The sequence below is a fragment of the Moschus berezovskii genome, chromosome 16 (genome assembly GCF_049115385.1).
Source record: "Moschus berezovskii isolate FMDL1 chromosome 16, NW_MosBer_1.0, whole genome shotgun sequence".
Lineage (NCBI taxonomy): Eukaryota > Metazoa > Chordata > Mammalia > Artiodactyla > Moschidae > Moschus > Moschus berezovskii.
The window spans coordinates 5,563,752-5,580,285 of record NC_142475.1 but is presented as its reverse complement, the minus strand read 5'-3'; the positions used below and the strand labels follow the sequence as shown (position 1 = coordinate 5,580,285).

The 16,534-nt window shown below is 42.2% G+C and overlaps 1 protein-coding gene across 1 annotated transcript in view; it reads left to right on the top strand.

Annotated features, from left to right (window-relative positions):
* SLC7A13 (solute carrier family 7 member 13) overlaps nucleotides 1-16,534 on the top strand; it is a 116,862-nt gene that overhangs the window by 55,997 nt on the left and 44,331 nt on the right. Inside the window, 2 exon segments of the mRNA XM_088844645.1 lie at nucleotides 10,088-10,232; nucleotides 10,767-10,868. Coding sequence (XP_088700771.1) covers nucleotides 10,088-10,232; nucleotides 10,767-10,868 — 247 coding nt within the window.

Genomic DNA, 16,534 nt, shown 5'->3' with positions numbered 1-16,534 from the left:
CTTGGTTCAAAGGACAAAGATCAGCTCTGCTATTTCTTTTCTCTGGACTTGCCCACTGACTCTCTATGTGCCTGTTTCATCTGTAAAATGGGGTAATAATAATATCGATGCCAAGCAGTTGTTGCAGTGATTAAATGAGTTAATGTATGAAGCATCTCCATTAGGGCCTGGCTCTTAGTGAGCAACTGCCATTGTTTTTGTTAGTGGCTTTGAGTTTTTAAAACAGGGCATCAAAGCTTCCAAGACCAGGTGCTTAGGAGAGAAAAATGCTCTATGAATTTCAAAATCTTGATAAGTATCAAGAACCAAAGCTGTAGGCTTAAAGAGTATACCACAACGTTATGGAGTCTGAGACTGTAGGATACAGATAAGAGCAGTTTTAAGTCACAGGGTAAGGAAATTAGAAAACAAGAACCAAAATGGAAGCTCAAAATCCAAAAATAAACCCTTGGTATGAGAAAGATATATGGGGAGGATTTAGAAAGAAGAGTCTGAGAGCTCAGATACAATGTGGAGCTTTATCTCATTCTCCCCTTCCCTGGATGAAATCTTTATGAATGTCAGTGATGATGCTAATATTTATCGAACGATAACTATATGCCAGAGTGTCCTAAGTGCTTGACCTGGATTATCTTTTATAATTCTCCCCACCTCTCACGTCCCTGGTGACTCAGAGAGTGAAGAATCCACCTGCAATGCAAGAGACCTGGGTTCGATCCCTGGGTTGGGACGATCCCCTCGAGGAGGACATGATAACCCACTCCAGTATGCTTGCCTGGAGAATCCCCATGGACAGAGGAGCCTGGCGGGCCACAGTGCACAGGGTCGCAAAGAGTCAGACCTGACTGACAGACTAAGCACAGCACAGCACAGCACCTCACTGCAGGTGGCATTATTAGCTCCGTTTCATACATAAGGACTTGGATGCAGAAATACTAATATTAAGTAAATTCCCAAGGTCACACACTTAAAAAGTGTTGGAACAGAATTAGAAGCCAGATGGTAAACTCCCGAGCCTGCACCGTCTCTGGTGAGTTTGGGGCTCAGAAAGAATGACTGGCTCCTTGTACCCCATGCAGAATTCTGGGAGAAGAGAAACCTGACAGAATGTTCATGTAGAGTCGGCCTCCAGGATGGTCTACCATGACCTCCTCTCCATGGCTAGCTGCCATGTCCTGGGGTGTCTTCAGACTCTCTCCTGAGATGCCCAGATGGTGAAGAACTGGGATCTCCTGCCCACAGCAACATGAGTGACTTTGGAAGCAGACCTCCTCTAGCCCCAGCTGAGCCTTCCGGTAACTGCAGCCCTGCTGACATTGTTACCGAACAAAGATTTGTGTGCTCGATGCACAGTGAGGCCAGATAAACCGAGACATTGGAGTCTGGACCAGGGAAAGTCTTATTGCAGCAGCAAGCAAGGAAAACAGGTGGCCCGTGCTCAAAACCCCTGAACTCCTTGATGGTTTGGGGGGAGAAGTTTTTATAGGCAAAATTTGGACTGAGAGTTGCAGGGTATGTGACTTTCTTCTGATTGGTTGATGGTGGATGGATAGGGCTGTACTCCCGGAGTCTTGGGCTCAGCCTGAAGTTGCCATCCTCTGTCTGGGAAGGGCCGTTTGTTCTGCAGAAGATACTGTTATGTACATTCATTAAGGAGGAATCAGGATCCCGACCCAAGGCTGCCCCAAAGTTGAGGTATAGTTGATTTACAATGCTGTGTTAATTTATGCTGTACAGCAGAGTGATTCAGTTATACATACATATACATTCTTTTTTAAAATATTCTTTTCCATTGTGGTTTATCATAGGATATTGAATATAGTTTTCTGTGCTATACAATAGGATCTTGTTCATCCAGTCTATATATAAAATGTTATATCTTTTAACCCCAACCTCCTGCTCCATCCATCTCCTACCCCCATCTCCCTTGGCAACCACCAGTCCGTACCCTACACCCATGATTCTGTTTTTGTTTCATAGACAGGTTCTTTGTGTCACATTTTAAATTCCACACACCAGTGACAGCGTATGGTATTTATTTTTATCTTTCTGACTCACTGCACTTAGTATGATGACCTCTAGGTTCATTCAAGTTGCGTCAAATGTCAACATCTCATTCTTTTTATGGCTGAGTAGTATTCCACTGACATCTCATTCTTTTTATGGCTGACTAGTATTCCACTGTATATATGTATCTCATCTTCTTTATCCATTCATCTGTCTACGGACATTTAGGATGCGTCCATGTCCAAGGCTGCACTATTGTATCTTCACCTTACTTCTGTGTTCATTCCCTCCCATCCCTGATTAAAGGCTGAATCTGCTCTTTGGAACTCAGGGAAGGCCAAGGAGGTTGAATGAAGTCTGTTTCCTACAAACAAGAAATAAAGGACATAGGAGGGATTTGTACCTGGGAGACCTACAGGGTCCTGCTTGTTTCAACATCTTGACCGCAGCTTCAGGAGAGACCCCAGGTAACAACCACTCACCACCCATCGGTTGCTCCTGAATTTCTGACCAGTGGAAACTGAGATAATACGCATTTTTTTGTTTTAAACCACTAAGTGTTGGGATAATATGTTAGGCAGCAAAGGGTGACTTATACAATCTAGCACCAAAAAAGAAAAAAAAAGCTTCCAGAGAAACAGTGGTATAGCAGGTTTGTACAAAGAGAGCATGAGGTGATCTATTTTTCCCCCAACAAATATTTTTGGTTGAGAATTAAGATCTGAGAGGGGAGCCCAGGACTAGGGTGATAGAACGCTATACTAGAGTCTGCGGAGTGGACCGCCCACGTCAAAGCGACCAGACTCCAGGTTACGCCAGCTGAGGACACATGTGAGAAGTGCTGGAGACAGAGAGTGATGCCCAAGATCAAGTCGCTCAGGCCTCAGTGCAGTCTTACCTGAGACAGGTCAGCACAGCCTTCCCCTTCCGCAAGCCCAAGATGACTCTCTCGGGAACTGACAGCTTTTCAGGAACTTTACTGCTTGAGAAAGGCCATAAAGGTGATGAGAAAGATGGGACAGTCTTGAGAGGCTAAAGTTTAAACTGAAAATGACTAAGTTTTACCTTGAACGAATTTTCTACCACAAATTAGCATTTGAAAATAAAATTAATTTCAACTACAGAGAAATAAGTTATTTATAGACTTTTGCACAATCAATATTTGTTGTTACAAATCTCCACACCCACTGTTTCACAAACGGTAGGGATTCTTGATCCCAGAGCAAGACAGAAGAAACAGATCAGGAGTGTCACAGAAAGGCGGTGCCGGTTTTCTTTGTTCAGAGGTGCAACTGCATCACTTTTGGTGATGAGTTCAGTTCAGTCACTCAGTCGTGTCTGACTCTTTGCGACCCCATGGACTGCAGCACACCAGGCCTCCCTGTCCGTCATCAACTCCCAGAGCTTGCTCAAACTCATGCCCATCGAGTCAGTGATGCCATCCAACCATCTCATCCTCTGTTGTCTCCTTCTCTTCCAGCCTTCAATCTTTCCCAGCATCAGGGTCTTTTCCAATGAGTCAGTCCTTCTCATCAGGCGGCCAAAGTACTGGAGTTTCAGCTTCAGCATCAGTCCTTCTGATAAATATTCAGGACTGATTTCCTTTAGGATGGACTGGTTGGATCTCCTTGCTTGGTGATGAGAAATAAGTCTTTATGGAAAATAAACTCTCTTACTTTGCACTACTGTTGGCTAATACTCCTGATATACTCACAATGTTCCAGGGAGTTGTTCTCATCATTTTACAAATATTAAACTTATTCTGTTCCCACAGAAAATCTTTGGGGTGCTTATTAGTATCAGCTCCATTTGAAAAATGGGGAAACTAAGGTAAGGAAGCTTAGCAAACAACCAAAGGTCATACATAGCCAGTCTGGTTCTGGGGTGGATAATTTAATCAGTCTTCTCATGCTCTTCAAAATGTATCTTATACTCCAAATACTTTATTTCTGGTTTTGTTGTTGTTTATCACTAAGTTCGGTTCAATTCTTTGCTATCCCAAGGACTGTAGCCCAGCAGCCTCCTCAGTCCATGGGATTTCCCAGGCAAGAAAACTGGAGTGAATTATCATTTTCTTCTCCAGGGGAACTTCCTGACCCAGCGGTCGAACCTGCATCTCCTCCATTGGCAGGGGGATTCTTTACCACTGAGTCACCTGGGAAGCCTTATTTCTAGTACATCAGGTTTATCCTAAGAGCTGTAACTAAGTTGGAAAAGTGAATAATTTAGATCCAAATTTACTGTGGAATTTCCTGATGATACTAGACAAAGAGTTTATTGGCTGATTTCTAAAATGGGGCTAATTGTAGTCATCTGCATGCACAGGTGTTTATGGAGATTATTCCGCTAGTATCTAGATTTCACTTTGAAGTGAATAACTTTAGGTGTCCTGCTATGGGGTGGAGAGCTCTATGAATCTTTAAGGACTGGCTTGTAAACATGTAATCAGAGGATCTGGTGTTGCCCGAGAATCCAGAGCAGGTTTTAAATAGCTCACAGAGCACTAGGCTGGTCTTTCTAAGTCCAAGTTATCAAAAATAGCTTCCTAGTTTGTGCGTGTGACCTTTCCTGGCTGCAGACACTCAGCCATAAAGGCTATTTTGCCTCTGCCTGTCACCAGAAGCAAGAGCAAACTGCTGACTTTTTCGAACATGAATGACAGAGATCTAAATAATCTCAGATGTGGTGCTAGCACCAGCCCTGGGAGGCCCTTGGGTTTCCCTGAGTTCAGTGGAACTAGTCTTTCCATCAGATACCTCCAAGATAGGGAATGGGCCTCCGTGGCCACATCCTGACTTCATCAGAATATTCAGCCAGAAACAAAACAGCCACAGACGCCCAAGGATTCTTCTATAGACAAATGGAGAATATCTGATGTTGTTGATTAACTTGTTTTATTTGACTTATCTGAAATTTACTTGTCTCAAACAGTCTGGCGGCTTTGCTCACTTCATTAGACCTGGAAGATAGGTTCCATCCAACATTTCCAAATCTATTTTATGAACTTTTCATTTGAGAACTGTTCTAACACCTATATGTGAAGTTAGCAGGGAATAAGAAAAATGATTGCTATGCTGAGATATTTTCTAGATGGTAGTCATGTGGAACTATTGTGAAACATCAAAAATTAAAAAAAAAAATCCTAGAAGATAAACATTTAAAGTACTCAGTGAGTGGAATTTTGGCATTATTCTCCAATTTTAAAAAATCTGCTACTTTGGTCCAGAAAAAGATAGACCTTTCAGTGCTCTTTTCTGTAAAGAGACTTCTAAAGCACTATCGGGTAGAACATATAGTCACGTGAAATACTAAGTAATAATCTTTTAATATTGTTTTTTAAAAATTTATTTCTATTGAAGTATAGCCACCTCATGCGAAGAGTTGCTCACTGGAAAAGACTCTGATGCTGGGAAGGATTGGGGGCAGGAGGAGAAGGGGACGACAGAGAATGAGATGGCTGGATGGCATCACCAACTCGATGGACATGAGTTTGAGTGAACTCCAGGCCTTGGTGATGGACAGGGAGGCCTGGCGTGCTGTGATTCATGGGGTTGCGAGAGTCGGACACGACTGAGTGACTGAACTGACGGTTGATTTACAAGGTTGTGTTAGTTTTAGGTGTACAGCAAAGTGATTGGGACATTTTTCCCATACAGGTTGGTTCAAAATATTGAGTATAATTCTTTGTGCTGTGCAGCCACGGTCATTTATTTTACATGTAGTGGTGTGTATATGTTACTTTTTAATATGCTCCTTCCAGTTTTCCAGTGAATCTTTATTCTTAGGTAAGCCATGACTCAGGATCCCGGGGTGGGATCACCGTGTACCCAGGTGCCCCCTTGCCACCCTGGGAGAAGGATGGGGGGCGGAGGAGGGGGTGGAGCCACTCTGGGTCTCCCCAGGACGCAGTGTCTCAGGCTGAGAGTCAAGCTGTGGTGCAGGAGGGCTCGCACACACGGTGCCCTTCTCGCCCTGTGGTGGTACTCCCACTAGCTGTCCCTGCCTCTCACAGGAGTGCAGGTCCGGGGAGCTCTGTTCCCAGTTCCAGGTCTGCTTCTTGTTGGGTAAGGTGCCGTCAAAGCATCAGTCTGGTAGTTCTTGATTTGGGTCTTGCTACCTTCAGCCATAGAGCTGACTCCCAGAGAAACCCCCGAAGCAGCGGGAGGCTATGTCTCATACCGCCGTTTATCACCTAAGGGCTGGACTCTGCTGGTGGTTCAGTGGTTGAGAGTTTGCCTGCCGATCCAGGAGACGAGTTCAATTGCCTCATCTGGGAAGATTCCACATGTGATGGGGCAGCTGAGCCCGTGTGCTGCAATGACTGGGGCCCACCTGCCCTGGAGCCTGTGCTGTACAAGAAAAACCCCCTCAGTGAGAAGCCCATGTAGCGCAACTAGACAGGAGCCCCCTGATCTCTGCAACTGGAGAAAGCCTGTGTGCAGCAAAGAAGACCACAAAAAAAATAAATTAAAAATTTTTTTAAAGGACTGGATTTAATTTTCTGGGTGAGTTAACTGAGATTTAACACTGTTTACTTTTCTGCTTCATGATTACAAGTCAACATTTATTCAGAGAATGGAATAAATAGCATTTTATTTTCCGTATTTATAAAATGAATAGATATTTCTTGAAATGTGCATTCTCTTTTTAAAGTGCACAGCTCACTAGGGCTGCTGTATTTTTTTCACATTCAGGTGCTTTTATTTTTTATTTAAATCTGTTTATTTTTAATTAGACAATAATTGCTTGAGAATATTGTGTTGGTTTCTGCAATATATCAACGTGCATCAGTTGTAGGTATACATTAGGCTTGCTGTTTTTTTTTTTTTTAATTGACTGATTCTTGAATCATGCAGGAAAAAAATTTAAACTACACTTTCATGGCACTCATCATGTACTTTAATAAACTTCTGCTGTCAAAACTTTTCCTGTGCCTGAATATCGCTTTCCGTGGGTCCAGTTCAACTTCATGGAACACTTGCATGTTCACAACCGCCACAGATTCTGCCTCTGTTTCTCAGTTTTCATTTCTTAACTGAGGAATCTTACTGGTCTAGCTCACCTTTCTGATCAGGTCCTAAGAACCTTGTGTGTGCTGGTGCCTTTGGGCCAGCGGCCTTCCCCGGCAGACACAGATGCTGGGGCAAAGGGAGTTCTCATAGAAAGGTATGCAACATGGGGCAATATTGGCATTTTGGGTGCAAAGTAGGAAACGAAAGATTAACCTAGTTCCTAGAATATTCCGTTCTTTTGAAATAAATTCCTTGCAACTTATTATGGAGCACTTGAACTTGATTTCATAATCAGTCTTAGTTCAAAGAAATAAAAACAGCTTTTGCAAACTACTGCTGACACTGTTGGTTGGCTGACCCAATGGTTCTTCCTGCCCCTTGAACTGGAGAATTTCCTTGAATTTTCTTGATTTTCTGGTAAAAGAAACTTGTGAGGCAGCACTGCGAGTTTGTCTTCCTCTTGCCTTGGTTGCTGGTGCTAAGCCTGAGTTCTAGCAGCCATCTATCTAGTAAATTTTAGGGACATTGGAAGGTGTAAGTCACTGGACCAATTTCTACTTCAGCCTTCCTCCGAGGCAAGTAAAAAAGATGACTATATTTTTGAAAGCTATTTCAATTTCCTGTAACTTATTTACATGCAGTCCTAACTGATACAATAAAATATGGTTACACCAAAGATGGTCATGCCAGAACTGAGAGGACTGATGACAATATTGAAGTAAAAACTGGACATTGTCCTATTTTTTTCAATACAATGAAAGATTTCAAGACCAATTTCAAAATTAAAAAGTGCATTTACTATTTTGGCATTTCTCCTTTACATTTATCATTTTCTCTTCATAAGCCTAATTGTAAGTACCACCTCCCATGAACTGAGCAAATTATATTGTCTTGTAAACAGTGGTTTTTATATATCGGCCATTCCTCTCAAAGCATTATCATAAATCAATATAAACACTTTTACTTTGGAAGAACTCCTGACATTTGCATGTACAATGTAATTAATAGCAGAGAATAAATTAGATCTCTCTTCTTTCTCTTTTCCTTCCTTCTTTCTCTCTTTGTTTCCAATTATTTCCTTCCTCTCGCAATGATTTTCTCTATTTAATCTTCTCTCCTTAAAAAGAATCTTTCCTGTATTCCTCGTAAAGAAACATTTTTCTGAACTTTCCTAGTTGTCTCTGTTGTTGTTCTGTCAGTTGTGTTTGACTTTTTGTAACCCTGTGGACTGCATCATGCTAGGCTTCCCTGTCCTTCACTGTCTCCTGGAGTTTGCTCAAACTCATGTCCATTGAATTGGTGATGTGATCCAATCATCTCATCCTCTGTCACCCCTTTCTCCTCCTGCCCTCTATCTTTCCCAACACCAGGATCTTTTCCAATGAATTGGCTCTTCACATCAGGTGGCCAGAGTATTGGAGTTTCAGCTTCAACATCAGTCCTTCCAATGACTATTCAGGACTGATTTCCTTTTGGATTGAATGGTTTGCTCTCCCTGCTGCCCAAGGGACTCTCAAGAATCTTCTCCAGCACCACAGTTCGAAAGCATCAGTTCTTTGGCGCTCAGTATTCTTTATGGTCCAACACTCACATCGTAGATGACCACTGGAAAAACCATAGCTTTGACTATACAGACCTTTGTCAGCAAAGTGAAGTCTCTGCTTTTTAATATGCTGTCTAGGTTTGTCATAGCTTACCTTCCAAGGAACAAGCGCCTTTTAATTGCATGGCTGCAGTCAGCATCTGCAGTGATTTTGGAGCCCAAGAAAAGAAAGTCTGTCACTGTTTCCATTGTTTCCCCATCTATTTGCCATAAAGTGATGGGCCTGGATGCCATGATCTTTGTTTTTTGAATGTTGAGTTTTAAGACGGCCTTTTCACTCTCCTCTTTCACCTTCATTGAGAATCTGCCTGCCAAAGCAGGCTACACAGGTCCCATCCCTGGTCCAAGAAAATCCCACATGCCACAGAGCAGCTAAGTTCCCATGCTACAACTGCTGAGCCTGCGCTCTAGAGCCGGAGAGTTGCAATTACTGAGCCCATGTGCTGCAACTACTGAAGCCTGGGCACCTAGAGCCCATGCTCCACAAGAAAAGGCCCTACAATGAGAAGACTGTGCTGGGCAATGAAGAGTAGCCCCTGCTCACCTCAACTAGAGAACGCCTGTGTGCAGCAACGAAGACCCAGCACAGCCAAAAACAAGTAAAAAAAAATCTAAAAAAAAAAAGAATATAGACGTTTTTCTAAGTATTTATGCACCTTTGTGGTAGATATTTTGTCCTTATGCATTTTGTGGGGAATTTGCCAGCATGTTAACATGTTATACAACATAATCAGCAATGGAAAAGGTTTTGAGATTTTCCGTTTCAAATAATTTCCCCCCATTTTTTTTCTATAAAAAATATAATCCCTGTTTGAAGTACATGCCATTTTGTCACAGTTGGAGATTTTTGATTCAAGCCAAAATGATCAAATGATTTTTGATCATTTTGAAATATGAGATCACAAATCCATAATCATATTTGTTTACTTACCAATATTTTTCTACTCATACGTATAAAAACACTGTGTGTTTTAATATTATACCAACTTGCAAAATATAGTTCAGTCAGTGTCTGAGAAATAAGATAGGATTAAATAATGTAATTTGGTATGTTGTAAGTGTTTTAAACTGAACAGGATAAAAATTAAAAACAGCCTAATGTTGAGTAAGACATACAAAAAGCAAGCTTAAGCCATCTCCTTAGACAAGAAGGGCCACTTGGCATACAAACGAGAGAAACAAAACAGAAGATCTTTTCCAGTTTTTAACCAAATTCAAGAAAGGAAAAATAATGCACTGAAATACGATTTCTCTGTCCATATGAGTCTGAAAAAAATCTGGACAGTAATTTAACCAGAATCCAAAGTTCAGGGGAAAGACTGCTGAAAGCTCTCTCAGTTGAAAATCACTGTTTGTAGAAGTAAACCTTTGTTCCTGGTCTGTAAATTATTAAAACAAGCAAATAATGAGTTCCCAGGCCTCCTCGTTAGGCCCCCTTGCAGGCACTGACGCGCTCACCCCGCAGCTAGCTCTCCCCGGCGGCGGCTGCAGCCCTCGACGTGGGAGGAGGCCACGCCGGCCCCAGGGCCGCACGCGCATCCTCGCGCCAGCTGCGGGTCGCTCTTCCGCCGCCTCCTCCAGAAGGCCAAATCTGGGGAGCTCCGTGGAGGGTAGCGTCCTTGCTCTAGGAGCTTTTCTAATGCCATTTCCTTTCTCTTCTGTATAATTTGATTTTTGCCTCAAAGTTCTCATTTTGCTCGAGCCAGAAAACTTGGACATGTCTGAGTAAGAATAAATTCTGTTCTTTTCGGTCCCTTAGTTTTGAAGCTTGATTACATTCACGGTGTTTCCCCCTGTTCAGTCTTTTCCTTTCTCCTGGGTTGAAATTTAAAATTTTAAGCCCCTTTTATATTTTTAGGGGCTTATGCAACTGCCTCTGTGGGTAACGTGGGAGGGGCCTGACCTCATGCAGGTCTAGATTTATTAAGTCCTACACTGGACCCTTGCCTTCCATGTAATTTATACTATTAGACTCTTGGCAACGGCGAAGTATGATACTTTCTCAGATGGCAACCTGGACAGAATGTGGCCTGGCTATCTTGGCATCTACTCTTCATAGCACTGGTGTCCCTGAGCCGTTCTGGCCCTTCTGTTTGGAGGATGGCCCACAAAGGGCCTGTTGGTTGTGTCTCTCTTTATCCCAGTTGTAGGACTGTCCACAAAGGGGAAACACGCTTTCTCCCAGTTACTGTTCATGCCACAAATGGGGCCCAAAGGACCTGGCAGACCCCTTCTGCTCTCCACAGGTGTGTCTGGTGGATGTGTGTATATCTCGCTCCCCTAGTATGTCACACTACCATCCTTCCTTTCCCACAGACTTGGTGTTGAGACGCTGTTTTCAATGAGGGGAGGAACCGATCTTCGCACAGGCAGCTCTGGTGTCCATGAATTCCGTTCAATTCTGACACTGCATACCTGGAGAGAGAATCAAATTTCAGGGTAAAGGTTCAGTCCCAGGAGACTGCTCTCCTTTTCAGATGCCAGTGGCAAACCCGGGTTTTACGTGTATTTGTGACCGACTGGCTGCAGAAAGAGGTTTATACCACCCTGTCCTTTCTTGTTGTTTGCTGCTCAGCTGTGTCCAACTTTTTGCGACCCCATGAATGGCAGCACGCCAGGCTCCCCTGTCCTTCACTGTCTCCTGCAGTTTGCTCCAATTCATGTCCACAGCCCTCTCATTGGGTTCGGTTAATTTGCTAGACAGCTCACAGAACTCAGGAAAATCCATTTACTCACAAGATGACCAGTTTATTACATATCAGTCAGCAACCTGGTGAAGAGATACACAGGTGGGTTACCAAACAAAGACACTTCTGTCCTTATGGAGCTTGAGACACAGCAGTATGTAGAAGCATCCTGGCTTCTCCACGTGGAAGCTCTCCTTTTCAAAATGCCTGAACTACCTTACACTGTCACTGGCAACATCAGAGGGGTCTTATTTGTCCACATCTTGCCACCACTTGTTAATGTCGGTCTGATTTATTAAAGCCATTCTCATGGGTGTGAAATGACATTTCATTGTCATTTTAATTTGCATTTCCTTAATGGACGATGTTGAACTGTGGTGTTGGAGGAGACTCTTGAGAGTTCCTTAGACTGCAAGGAGATCCAACCAGTCCATCCTAAAGGAAATCAGTCCTGAATATTCATTAGAAGGACTGATGCTGAAGCTGAAACTCCAATATTTTGGCCACCTCATGCGAAGAGCTGACTCATTTGAAAAAACCCTGATGGTGGGAAAGATTGAGGGCAAGAGGAGAAGTGGACAACAGAGGATGAGATGGCATCACCAACTCAATGGACATGGGTTTGGGTGAACTTCGGGAGTTGGTGATGGACAGGGAGGCCTGGTGTGCTGCAGTTTGTGGACTGAGCAACTGAACTGACTGACTTATGGATGGTGGAAGGATGGACCAATGGTTCAAAATTGGGAAAGGAGTTCGTCAAGGCTGTATATTGTCATTGCCACCCTGCTTATTTTACTTGTATACAGAGTACATCACATGAAATGCCGGGTTGGATGAAGCTCAAGCTGGAATCAAGATTGCCAGGAGAAATATCAATCACCTCAGATATGTAGAGGACACCACTCTCGTGGCAGAAAGTGAAGAGGAACTAAAGAGCCTCTTGATGAAGGTGAAAGAGGAGAGTGAAAAAGTTGGCTTAAAACTCAACATACAAAAAACTAAGATCATGGCATCCAGTCCCATCACTTCATGGCAAATAGTTGGGGAAACAATGGAAACAGTGAGAGATTTTATTTTGGGGGGCTCCAAAATCACTGCTGATGGTGACTACAGCCATGCAATTAAAAGACACTTGCTCCTTGGAAGAAAAGCTATGACAAACCTAGACAGCATATTTAAAAGCAGAGACATCACTTTGCTGACAGATGTCCATATAGTCAAAGCTATGGTTTTTCCAGTACTCATGTACAGATGTAATTGTTGAACCGTAAAGAAGGCTGAGTGCTGAAGAATTGATGCTTTTGAACTGTGGTGTTGGAGAAGACTCTTGAGAGTCCCTTGGACTGCAAGGAGATCCAACCAGTCCATCCTAAAGGAAATCAGTCCTGAATATTCATTGGAAGAACTGATGCTGATGCTGAAGTACTAATACTTTGGCCACCTGATGTGAAAAGCTGACTCACTGGAAAAGACCCTGATGCTGGGAAAGATTGAAGGCGGGTGGAGAAGGGGACGACAGAGGATGAGATGGTTGGATCTCATCACCGATTCAATGGATGTGAGTTTGAATAAATTCCAGGAGATGGTGAAGGACAGGGAAGCCTCGAGTGCTGCCGTCCATGGAGTTGCAAAGACTGAGTGACTGAACAGCAGCAACAATGGATGATGTTTTTGAGCGTCTTTCCATGTAACGTTTTACGTCAGCCGCACATGCGTCTTCTTTCATCAATGTATGTTAACATGTTTAAACATTTTGATGGATCGTCTTATTATTGAGTTGTCAGCATTCTTCACAGGTTCTGGATATAAGTTCTTTATTGGGCATGTGTTTTGAAAATGTTTGCTTCTCGTCTTTTGCTTATGTTTTCATTTTCTTAATTGTGACTTTTGAAGCCCCAACGTTTTAAATTTTGATGAGGTCCAATTTAACGAACTTTTATTTTGTGGATTATGCTTTTGGTCTTTCCCTAACACAAGGTCTTGGAGCTTTTCTTTTACATATTCTTCTAAAAGTTTTATTGTTTTAACTCCTACATTCAAGTATATAATCCATTTTGAGTTAATTTTGTGTGTGTTCTAAGATGAAGGTCAAAATCGATCTTTTTTGTGTGTGCATCTAATGGTTCTAGTCCCAGTTCCGTTTGTTGAACAGATTATCCTTTCCTCCCAATGGATTGCTTTGGCATTTTATAAAACAAATCAGTTGACTGAAATATAAGCTTTGTTCCTGGGCTCTCAATTCTGTTTCATTAATCTGCATACAGTTGACCTTACACAACTCAGAGATTAGGGGCACTGGCTCTCCTCACATTGAAAAATCCACATAAATTTAGTCTGCCTTCCATAGCAGGTTTCATCATAACTGCATCTGTGGATTCAACCAACTGCAGATCATGTAGTGCTGTATTATAGTACTTACAGTTAAAAAAAATTCTGCCTACATGTGAACCCTCACAGTTCAAATCTGTGTTGTTCAAGGGTCAATTATATTTGTATGTCTAAATGCCAATACCAGGCTTCTCTATTGGCTCAGACAATCCTCACAACACAGGAGACTCTGGTTCAAACCCTAGATTGGGAAGATCCCCTAGAGAAGAGAATGGTAACCCACTCCAGTATTCTTGCCTGGAGAATTCCACGGACAGAGGAGCCTGGCAGGCTACAGTCCATGGAGTCACAGTCAGACACGACTGAGAGACTAACACACACACATACGCCATTACCAGATTGTCTGATTGTTTTAGCTTTTCCGGTTAGTTTTGAAATTAGAAAATAAGAGTTCTTTAACTTTTTGTTCTTTTCAAAATTATTTTGGCTGTTAGGTGTTTTGCATTTTCATATAAATTTTAGAATTTGTCAGTTTCTGTAAGAAGTTTTTTGATAGGAACGTGTTGAATACTTGGGAGAGAATTGTCATCTTAACAGTATTGAGTTTACTAATCCATAATCACAGAATGCCTATTTGTTTAGGTCTGGGGCTTCCCTGGTAACTCTAATGGTGAAGAATCTGCCTGCAATGCAGGAGACCTGGGTTCCATTCCTGGGTCGGGAAGATCCCCTGGAGAAGGGAATGACTGTCCACTCCAGTATTCTTGCCTCTTGACAGAGAAGCCTGGCAAGCTGCAGTCCATGGGGTTGCAAAGAGTCAGGCATGACTGAGTGACTAACACTTTTTAAAATTTACCTCAGCAAAGTTTTATGATTTTCAGTGTATGCTTTGCACTTTTCTTGTTAAATATGTTCTTAATTGTTTTATTCATTTTGGTGCTATTGTGAGTGAAATTTTATTCTTAATTTTGCTCATATATCAAAATACAATTGATTTTTGCAAAATGATATTATATCCAGCACACCTGCTGTACCTTTTGAAAAAAATTAATGGACTTAATATTTTAGAGCAGTTTTAGGTTTGCAGAAAAATTAACAGAAAGTACAGAAACTTCCCACCTACTGCTCCTCCCAGTGCTCTCCTCTACCCCTATATAGTTTACCCTTTATCAACATCTTGTTAAATATGTTAAACAATACTAAAAATTGCCTTAGCATGTGATCCAGCAGTTCCTGGATCTAGTGCTAGAGATGCACTTGAGCCAATATTGCATTAAGGTTCACTCTATGTTGTACATCCTACGAGTTTTCACAGATATATCCACCATTCTGGTGCCATACAAATTGCTTCACTGCCCCTGAGTTAACCTCTGCAACACCTGTTCATCCATCCTTCCCTCCTTCCAAATCCTTGGAAGCCACTTATCTTTTTACTGTCTCAGCAATGTTGCCTTTTCCAGATGTCAACTGTTGTGTCTTTGTTAAACTAGCTTTTGTTGAGTCTTGCGATGACAGACGGTGAGCCCTGGCTCAAAAAGAGGCCACAAGGGAATTGAAATGGAGAAGTTTATTGCCCGTAGATCATGGAGGAAGTACACCACACACACTGGGGGAGCACATGGGGAGGTCAGGGCAGGGTGTAGGCAGAGAGAGGGATGGGCTGTGGGGCATGGGCTTTGCTTAAGGTCCATGGGTGGAGTGCTTTAGGGGTTCCCGCTAAGCCAGATTGGCCAGTTCTAACCATGAGAAAAGGGGCTTTGATAAGTTCCGCAGCTGTCTTATCTTATCTAAGAAACACACGAGGGGAGGGCCCTGGACGGAGGGGTGAGAGTTTATTACAAGGGCTTTGGGGGAAGTCACATTGGGAACTTAGATTTTCTTGTGCCTCTGCAGACTGTCATCTGGGCAGTGTTCTTGCATGTGGAGCTGATGTCAGTTTAAGGCCCCTACAAATTTCTTGCCCCCCAAAAGGGAGGTCAAGGCAGCGCTACCATGGAGTAGCTTAGCTAAATTTTCAACAGTTGGAATCAAGAAGCCTGTAGTGTCTTTGAATCAGTTTCTTTCACCTCCAATATACATTTTAAAGATGTCTCCATGTTTTATCATTTAACTGCTGAGTGGTATTCCATTGTGTACAACATAATAATATGCCATTAATAGTAACACAGACGTTTATTCTTTCAGCTTTGAAGACCGCATGGCTGCTTCCAAGTTTTACTTAAGTTGTGAATAGAACTTTGTGTGCACGTCATTAATTTCAACTCATTTGGGTAAATACCAAGGAGTGCAGTTGCTGCATCATATGGTAAGCCAATGTTCAGTTTTTTAAGAAACTGCCGAGTTGTCTTCAGTGTTGCTATACCCCCTTTGCATTCCCACCAGCAATAAATAAGAGTTCTTATTGCCCACATCCTTACTAACATTTGGCATCGTTAGTGCTGTTGTCAGTGATTTCAGCCATTTAAAAAGGTGTGTAGTTTTACTTTAGTTTGCAATCCCCTCATGACGCACAATATGGAGCATCTCTTCACATGTTTATTTGCCATCTGTACATCTTATTTAATAAAGTATCTTATCAGTTTTTTTGATCACTTTTTGGTTGGGTTTTTTGCTTTCTTATTGCTAAGTTTTAAGAGTTCCTTCTATATTTTAGATACATGTACCTTATCAGATACATATTTTGCAAATATTTTCTTTCAGTCTGCAGTTAGTCTTTTCATTGTCTTAACAGTGTCTTTGCAGAGCCAAAGTTTTTAAATTAGGGAAAGTCCAATTTGTCACATATTTTCCCCCACAAATTGTGCTTTTGTTGTTGTGCCTAAGAAGTCATCACTAAGCCCAAGGTCACCTACAATTTTCCTTATGTTGTCCTTAAGAGCTTTGTAGTTATGTGTTTT